Source organism: Syngnathoides biaculeatus, chromosome 5, assembly GCF_019802595.1.
Source record: "Syngnathoides biaculeatus isolate LvHL_M chromosome 5, ASM1980259v1, whole genome shotgun sequence".
Classification (NCBI taxonomy): domain Eukaryota; kingdom Metazoa; phylum Chordata; class Actinopteri; order Syngnathiformes; family Syngnathidae; genus Syngnathoides; species Syngnathoides biaculeatus.
The window spans coordinates 7,506,121-7,515,680 of record NC_084644.1 but is presented as its reverse complement, the minus strand read 5'-3'; the positions used below and the strand labels follow the sequence as shown (position 1 = coordinate 7,515,680).

The 9,560-nt window shown below is 42.4% G+C and overlaps 1 protein-coding gene across 1 annotated transcript; it reads right to left on the bottom strand.

Annotated features, from left to right (window-relative positions):
* Positions 1-3,280: 3,280 nt before the first annotated feature.
* sec61b (SEC61 translocon subunit beta) lies at positions 3,281-9,387 on the bottom strand. The gene is made up of 4 exons (XM_061819502.1): positions 9,229-9,387; positions 8,784-8,881; positions 7,455-7,559; positions 3,281-4,174 (listed from the first exon to the last, which is right to left on the bottom strand). The coding sequence occupies exons 1-4, from the start codon at positions 9,229-9,231 to the stop codon at positions 4,087-4,089; spliced, it is 294 nt and encodes a 97-aa protein (XP_061675486.1). The 5' UTR covers positions 9,232-9,387; the 3' UTR covers positions 3,281-4,086.
* Between the last annotated feature and the right edge of the window lie 173 nt (positions 9,388-9,560).

The window sequence follows — 9,560 nt, the reverse complement described above, 5'->3', positions numbered from 1 at the left end:
TTCGACGTGTTGGCATTTGTTGAAATGTTACAGGAGATTTGTATCTATTTTGCATGTCCAAATGAGTCTACCTGAGAGATTTTTTGTTCTTTCACATGAGAGATCATTATACAATAGAACCTCCCAAGTAGATCATTTGGAATTGAAACCAAAACGTGACGCTCAAAATTCAATTGATCGTTGTGGAGACGTTTCTTCCGCTTAATTGGAATCCACCTGTGGTCAAATCAGTTGATTGGACATTTGCTAAAAAATAAACAAACATGAAGCCAACGATATTGTTTGTAAATGTCAAAAACTGTGTTGGTTGTCTTGAGGGACATGTCTGAGGAAAGAATCTTACTAGTGTTGACCGACTGTGGAAAATGAGAGATCAGGAGAGATGCGCCTTAGTCCGGGAGGTGACTAAGAACCTAACGGTCAAAACGCCAGCATTTCTTTGTGGAAAGCGAAGAACCTTCCAGAAGAACAACCATCGCTAGTGCACTTCACCAATCAGGCCTGTGTGCGAGAGGGATGAGATAGAAGCCACGCTATATTTAAAGGTACAGTACAGGATATGCATTAACCTGCATGTGGTTTGCCCGGATGTCATTTTTGGAGGAAACCAGTCACCGCCAAAAACAATGAGGTTCCAAGGAACTGCGAGACGAGTCAGGATTGAAGTCCAATGAATTGCTTTTTGATATGCTCCCAAAAAACTTCCAAAAGTCAATATTTCTTCTCTACCAATAATCCCCCCCACTCTTTGGGACGTCCCTCGGGATTCACTTGCCCCCCTACCGCCGATCAATCCATCCTACCTATCCCTTCCGAGCTTTACCAACCGTGTGATCGGCTCAAAAATAAAACACCCCATATGTGGCAAATCTTCAGGTTTCACCTGTGGAGTGAGGGGTAGTCGTTCTTAGCTTTTATTTTAGGTTTTATTTTTTCCCGAGGAGTTGATGAATAAGGAAAGAGAAAAGGAGGAAGATTAGAAGAGGCAGTTATGGTGCATATTTAGCAAAGGTGGGTGTGGGCGTTTTTGACCATGTTGATCAATACAATTCTGGCAGGAATGAAGGAAAAGCATTTTTCAGAACAAGGGTGGTGTGCAGAGTTGCCGAACCAAACATTCCTCCATAGTTTGGAAATGTGATGGCAGACAGTGCTGGAGGCCAGACAACGGACAGAAGTTAGTACTTGACCGAAACTTAGCGTGGAGGCATTATTTGGTTTATTCCAAGTACAGTGACAGAAAGAGCTACGTTGTGTCTTCGTAGCGCTAGCGAAAGACTATGAGAGAGTATTCTGATGCAGTATGTCTGGATTGTCAGAAAAATAGAATAGAATTGTACAAAACATGTATGAGAAGGGTAGAAAGGAGGAATTTAAAGGTCCACTGTCATGAAATGCATGATGTTTAGTATGTTATTAATGGAAAAAAAAAATGACATCCGGTATGGACCCGTCCGTTTTTTCACCACAAAACCTGATTTTGACGTATATGCCTTTTTGTAACTCCCGCCCATGAAAATCCTCTCGAGGGATTTGTTTTCGGCAAAAAGCAGGACGTGACGTACAGGGCAGTAGCGCCCTCACGCGGTTTCGTATGTTTATGCTAGTTTTACCTGCCGGAAGGGAGCTCGTTGTTCCTTCGTGTGAGCCAAAATGCCGGATATTGCTCGAACACTTGGGAGGATGGATTTGCGCTTCATACTTTTCCAAAAGACCCGGTTCGTCGTGAAAAATGGATTGCACAGGTGCAAAGGACGAAAACTTCATGGGTTCCAAATGACAGGGAGGTGTGTATAGAGCTACTAAAAAAAATAATAATACTTGAGGGGGGACGTAATTCGTAAGTCAGGGGTGCTAAATGGGTCGATGTGCCGCCGCGGAGGCTCATCTCCACTGCAGAGGTGGATCGGGTATGGAGGTGGTTTGGCTGCGGCGTCGTCGCTCGCAGGCAGCAATGTTTTTATCACCGCCGTGTAGGTGGATCGGACGGGGAGGCGGTTTGGTGGCGATCCGCATATCTTCTAAATATGGCTCGAAACGATAGGGTAATATTGCCCCGTTCACTTCACTCGGTTCTGATATGTTGTCTTCTTTGAAAAGAGCTTCCGTGTCAGAAGGGGCATGTCGCCTCCCATAGTCGGGGGCCACAGTGTGTTTTCAATGGCGAGTGTCCCAGTGTGACATCACGAACAGAAGATGCTGCCAATATGACTACCACTTGAATGTCGAATGAGACTTTGTGACTTTGTGCATGGATGACACGCTCTCTGCCTATATTTATTTTTTTGTATAGACATTGTAGTGAAGTAATGTTATATGTATTTTTCATTACAAAGTCCATTTTAGAATGTTTATCGGCATGACACTTGGGCTTGAAGGTGGAACTATCAAAATCCGTTCCGGTCAAACTGTCAGCATCACCACAATTAACTTTATAATATTCTCAGTAACATTTTTGTCATTCAAAAAAAAAAAAACAAAAAAACAAGTACGACCTCAGTTTCTATGAATTTGCTAATCACGCCATTGTAACTATAATAAGAACTTGTGTTATTTGCTGGATATCGTTGGGGAACTAAGTTTTCCCTTCAGAATGAAGAAGCCGCTCTTGAAATGAGATTTCCCGACGACAGGTCGCAGCGCTCCACCACGCGCAGCCCGGGAGTCACACAGCTCCTCCATATTTCATTCATACGTTGAATTATTCTGGCTCACTGCCGTGTTGTGCCACCGCGAATTGGGCCGCGGAGTTCAGCGTTCGGGGAGCGCGGCGCGGCAGGACAGCGGCCCCGGCTTTGCCACGAACACCGGAGGCCTCTGGGAGGGCAGAGCCATAGCAACAGGATGAATTAATCAACAGGGCCCGAATGCGACGTTTAACACGACCAACAAGCGAGCACGCCAAGACAGCTGCCGGTTTCATATTCAACGCACTGCTCACCCGGTGATGCAGGTTCGGCCTGAACTGCCTTTACAATGACAACAGCATACGAAACATCGAACCCCCCCTAAAATATTCAGAACAACCTGAAAAATGTCACTCATCTGAAGCCGTTTTGGTCGTAAAACAAAGTTTCTTCGAGTAGTCATTGATTATAAAGAACCTCATCCATGGCCGCTCTCACGTGTATTAAAGCAGTGAGATTCAGAGGGTGGTCTGCAGCGCCCCCCTCAGGAAGGAAATGTAAAAACATTGGGTATTGCACTTTTAAAAGCGATTTAGTCATAAATTAATCACCCCCCCCCCCAAAAAAAAAAAAAAAAAACATTTCAAACAACCTGAAACTATGGTGTTCTTTATTTTAGCGGTTCCTGAAAGGTCATAGGTGACAAGACTTCAAATGAACAGTCGTTTGTTTCACAATTGAGGGACAAAAGATTCATTCAAAGTTTTTTGGTTTTACATTTGAGATGCGTGTTTTCTACGGCTGTCATGAGACAACACAAAATAATGAACCGTAGCAATTTTGACTTAGCAAAATGTAGCTGGTGGAACCGAGTGATGAAAGTGCTTTTGGTATTCAAATCTAGTTAAAAAACAAACAAAAAAAAAAATCACAACTTGTTTTTTATCCCATTTTTAATTGTGCAGTAAAAAAAAAAAACACTTTGTTTTCTTCATGTATGCCTGAATTCAACAAATTACGGAAAATTAACGTTCGACTCATCTCCGTGAACGCTGTCTATGGTTAGTGGAAGTACAAGAAAAGTTTATGACTCACTTTTCAACGTGATTTATACTGAATTTCGTCTTGTTGACAATTTTATTCTTTTGACTGTGGAATCAAATGCACCTTTGTTCTTGCTTGTTCAGTAAAATGACAAAACAATGCCCTTTAATGTATTGGGGGGTGGGTGGGGGGTGGCTTGAAATCAACTGAAGTGTCCTTGAGCACCGCACTCGGCGTAATGGAAACAAACGGCACACGCGTGAAAGTGCGAGCGCCGAAAACGTCTTCCATGCTAATCCAATTTTGCGTGCTTTGTACAGGAGAGTGGCAAAGGTGGAGTTGGTGGTGGTGGTCTGGAGTTTGGTCCTGGTCCATTGTGTTAAGACGGCTCGGAAGTCAGTCGTCAGGCAGGGGCTTAAGAGCGGGTGTACTTGCCCCAGATGTGGAGCATGAAGACGGAGGCGATGAAGAGCAGACTCATCACCAACACTGGGACTGGGCCGCTGGTACGACAAAAACACACAAATCAATTTTACTAACAGATTATATATAATTTCGTCAATGATGGCATCACAATTCTGCAATCACGATTAGAGTTCATTGCTGAGTGAGGATAAGAAGTGTAGGTGGATGCTTGACAACTGCTTGTCCAGACAACATGGCGGCAATCTGTGTAGTCACTGTTTAATAATTCAAGAAAGGTGTTTAGAAACTAATTCCTGCTAAACAAGACATGATTGGAATTTTTTTTTTTTTATTGTTTTCCACAAGACATGAAAGGAAGCCGGTGGAACGCAATTAAGACGGTTAATTGCGCCGAACAGATGCGGCGCCTGTTTGTACGTCGCAGAACGCTCGCTTATCGGAAACTTTGCGCTTCCAAGCCACAAACGTTTTTTTTTGCCAAGTTCGCCTTGCCTGTACAATTCTACACCAAGGGACGGAGCGTGAGAGAGCCCGACGAGGTGTGGCGACGCTTTTACGGCGACAGACATGATCAAACGAATTCGCCATATGGAAACTGAAAAATCATCCAAGAGGAAGTACTTTTCAAATTATCTGTAAAGTCTTATCATTTCTATGAAAGTTATTCTGTGAGGAAAAAAAAAAATACAGCAAAAACAAAGTGAAGGAATCATTTTGAATAGTCATTTGCATATCTGTATCTTAAAAAAAAAAACAATCTTGAAATTTTATTGAGTGGTGTGACGATAGCCAAGAACTTGAAACATATTTCAATAAATTTGGTATAAAAGTGAACCTTGCCATGTTGATGCCAATTTAAATTTCTTTATCAATGGCACAATGCAGAGTAGTGATGCACCAAAACAGAAATTCTTGACTGAGAAGTTCTAGACTGAAAAGCAACAAAGGCTGAAACAAATTTCATACAAAAAAAAGCGACATAAACCGCTTAACATTTATTTTACTGTATTTATTGCATCAACCTTTTAATGGCGGATGCATTCAAAGATCTTCTCTTGCACGCGCTTTGTATTTCCTGCATCCACTCTTGCCACTGAAATGAAACGGTAGAAATTCCCACATTGCGGAACTAATAAAGGTTATCTTGTACTTTAAATATGTATTATATCAATGTACTTTTTAACTTTATAGGCCCTTTCACCTTATCCTTTCTTCGTCATCACGATACTTGTCAAAATGTAGTTTAATGACCGTCATGGAGGAGATGAGCGATTTATGCACGTTCATTCACCTCCGCAGCTCGGCATCGTTAATTAGCCACGTTAGCGCTAGTTTGTAAGTTAGCTGGGGAGGCTCAAATGCACATCGCGCAACAAGCGTTCCACCATACTAGCCGAAAAGCGGAGATTAGCAAGGTTGGTGGACAACAGGGAGACTAGTTACGGCACAAAGACATTCATATTTGTTCATATTACCACTAGTTGAATATGTGCTTTATTTACCGTAATTTCCAGCCTATAAGCCGCGACTTTTTTTCCAACACGCTTTCAACCCTGGGGTTTATGCGGTTAATTTGTGCATGTTTTAAACAGCCACAAGGGGGCACTTGAGCGGAAAAGGTAAGAGTGAGACCGGTGGAATATGTGTGCCGAGGACGTGACTTTTACCGGTCCGGCCGTGTTAGTACGGCACTAGCGTCTTACTCCCGTGTCTCAGTGATTTTTACCGGTAAGTTTTTAACCGGCTCTGTTAGCACAGTGCTAGCCTTAAACTCTCTGTGTCCCGTCTGTCTTTGTAAATATCTCATGTTTCAATGTGGGCACTTGCGGCTTTTCCATAACCGCGGCGTACATATGTACCAAATGGTATTTCCTTTACAAATGGACTGGGCGAGGCTTATAACTAGGTGCGCTCTGTAGGCATTGCAGTAAATTTATGGTCTACAATTATGTCATTATCACACAGTGACTGTAGGCTGTTATTGCCGTGACAGTATTTAGGTCCAGAACATTCACCGCCCCCCAAAAAAAATAAAAAATAAAAAAATTGCACTTTGGTGCTAATTTGGGTGCATCACTAACAGATTATTCCCTGCAGAAACAGGCTTTTTTTTTTTTAACACTGCGAGTGGTTTTCATCTCATTTTATTAATGCAACGTAAAATGTCAACTGTACAGGTGATGGTGCTAGTTTGGGTTGAAGTTTTAACTCAGTTTATTCAGTTCATTCATTAAGGCTTGCGTCAAAGAAATTGTGAAATTATGTTAGTATTGTGGCGGCACGGTAGATCAGCTGGGAAAGCGTTGGCCTCACAGTACTGAGGTCCCGGGTCCAATCCCGAACACGCCTGTGCGGAGTTTGCATGTTCTCCCCGTGCCTGCGTGGGTTTCCTCCGGGCACTCCAGTTTCCTCCCACACCCCAAAAACATCCAACATTAATTGGACACTCTAAATTGCCCCTAGGTGTGATTGCGTGTGCGGCTGTTGTCTGTCTCGATGTGCCCAGCGATTGGCTGGCAACCAGTTCAGGGTGTACCCCGCCTCTTGCCCGTTGACAGCTGGGATAGGCTCCAGCACTCCCCACGACCCTCGTGAGGATAAGTGGCCAACAAAATGAATGGATGGATGTTAATATTGAATGGTGAGAAAATACTTATCCGAAGTCATCGGCGAGGTTTGTAGGCGTATCTCAATGAGCTTACCGATGACGAAACGCCATCACACCAACTGAGTAACACCGCGCACGTTGCAAGTGCCTTCGGAAAGCGGCAAGTGTGCAAACAAACGTGTTTGCTGACAACTTTTAAATGGTTCCTCATTAGGTTTCAAGTGCGCCAGATAGTCTTTTAGCGGCACGACTCGTTTTATCGACGAGCCGCTGACGCGAGGAGGGGCTCTCATCTCTGAAGGAGAGGCCGACCGGGGTAGGAGGAGGGGGTGGCGGGGGGCATCGCCATGCCAACCGCCTCCTCCATCCCTCCCCCGTCAGAAAGCTGTAATTGAGTTGACCTTTCCGAGTGGATCCTTTAATGAAGCTCGGCGAGCGGCGTGTAACGCGGGAACAAATGTGCACTCGATATACAGCGCCGTACGAGGAGTGTGCCCTCCTTCCACGCCCGGCACACACTCGATAAGTGGCGCGTCGCCATCGATCAAACGCCGCCGCATGCGACCAGGAGATGGGATGTTTTTTTTTTTTTTTAAATATAAATAATAGGGAGTGACGCTTGTGGTGGGATAAAAAGTTATGAGACTTTTCTGCCTAATTTCAACCTTTTAATCCCAAATGATGCGTAAAACACGCCAGTTTCAGACTTTTTTTTTTTTTTTTTTTTTTTTTTAAGACAACATACTTACACTTTGAGACCCGGCGAGTCTTCCGTGTAAAAGCGCCACATCCCTCCGGTACCGGCCGACCCAGTGGTCCTGCCGCCACTTCGGGTACTGCTGCTGGTTGCTTTCCTGAGCAACACACAAGCGTGTACCAATATTTGTGTACAGTTGTGCTCACACATTTACACATCTTGGAGTAATCTGTGAAATATTGGTAATTTGTTGTAAAATATTGCTGGGTTTTGTTTAATGATTATGTTATTCTAAGATAGCTTAATTTAAATTCTATTCAAAATAAAATGTGTTGTCTGGCCATTCATTCTGTTTTCCAAAGAATCTGCCTGGGTACGTAAACTTACGAGCAAAACTGTTGATCAATTTCCATTAATACACGTTTCACAGGCAAAATACAATTTGAGTGCAAAACAAAAAAAAAAAAAAAAACAAATTAAAAAAAAAAAAAATCAGTAAAGGAGTTTAGGGCCGTAAAATCCTTTTTACATGCCGTATTAAATTAGTAATAAAGAGGCTTTTATAAATTTGAGTATAAAACTGCAATATCACAACAACTTCATTTTAGAAGGAGAAAATATGTTTAGGTGGTAATTTGATGATAAAACCAAGATCACAATGAGAAAAAAAAAATCCCAAATTTTACACTACATTGGTAATATTACTCCTAAAAATGTCAATCTGACAAGAGTAGTTGTATTACCAGCGAAAATATCTTAATTTTAAAAGAGTAAAAGATCTAACTCTACTATTTGGTATAAGTAAATAGATTTACATGACCAATTTTTTGAGGTGAGAAATGAACAGATTGCACATTTCAAACATTGATTTGTCCTTATAAAAAAAAAAAAAAAAGACCAGATTTTTTAAAAATAAGGCACAAAGTGCTCATTTTGACCCGTGTGTTGCTATATGAATTCACTTATTTTGAGCCTTGCCATAACGCTGTGTATTGTGCATACAGTAATGGCGGCTCTGTGGATGTGAAATAAATGATGTGACGTTTGTGTCAACCATTGAGCGTTCTTCAGCAAGAGTTCCTGATCGGCTTCAAACCACGGGGACAAGAGAAACTAAATAATCCTTGGGGAACAATTTGTACCATGGAAGTTTTTTTGTGATACAGGGGAAACGAAATACTACCAGGGTGCATAGGGAGGTTCCTGAAAAGGTTCTGGTGGTGGAAATACCTACTACAGATTCTAACATTATTTCATTTTCACCATTTCTCTTCCACCTGACCACTTTCAATCTCTGCATGCACATTCACGGATGTTGTAGTCATGACTTGCTTTACTTTCATACAATTCAGCAAACGTGCAGCTTTTTTTGTGTGTGTACCTCTGTCTGACTGTGGAGCCTGCAGCACGGGGGGCCACAGTCTTGCTGGGGGAACGACCCGACGCCCCCACATTGGTTGCACTGACTGCAGGTCCAGGCTGAGGAAAAACAGTTTTAAAACAATAACTGACAACTAGTATTAGAAACAAGGCGTAACAGGCCTATTTAAAGAACTACATATCTATTTACTTCTACTTGCATCATGTGCATTTAATTATTTGCATCATGTGCATTTCATTATTTGCATCATGTTCATTTGATTATTCAAACTTTTCGTTACTGAGGGTTTAATTAAAGTTACAAAGGCTTTGAAACTGTCAGTGGGACAGCCACGTACACAAATGTTAAGCTAAGGCTAGCCAGCCTGCTAACAGGCAGCAAAAAGCCGGCTGTGTTTCTATTGCGTCGCTTCGTTTCAACTGCAGCTCGTGCTGTATATTCTTACCATTTTGTTTTATTTGTCTTGGTGCGTGCTCAGCGTCCGAGGCTCCCTCTCAACGCAGATGTTCACTTCGGGGTAACGTCTGCTAGTTGCGAATGGAGCGGTCCAAACTTGAGAAGGGAGCCGCTCATCTGACGTCTGTGTAAAAAGGACACGACTGCAAAAGTCAAGGACCCCAATAGTTGACTAAAATGATGCCTGTCTATAACATAGCTTGACCATGGAAATTACAACACATATAACGCACCATACAAGTAAAATTTAGCTTTATAACAACTTTTATTTTTAATAAATAAAAGTATACTTTATTGTGGATTTCATGAGATTTTCCAATG

Bases quoted from the DNA above. Each gene is read 5' to 3' on its own strand.
- sec61b (XM_061819502.1), bottom strand. The intron at 7,560-8,783 runs GTACACACACAA...TGTGTTGCTCAG, and splicing joins GGCTCCACAGTCAGACAGAG to GAAAGCAACCAGCAGCAGTA. The intron at 4,175-7,454 runs GTAAGTATGTTG...TTGTCGTACCAG, and splicing joins GACTCGCCGGGTCTCAAAGT to CGGCCCAGTCCCAGTGTTGG.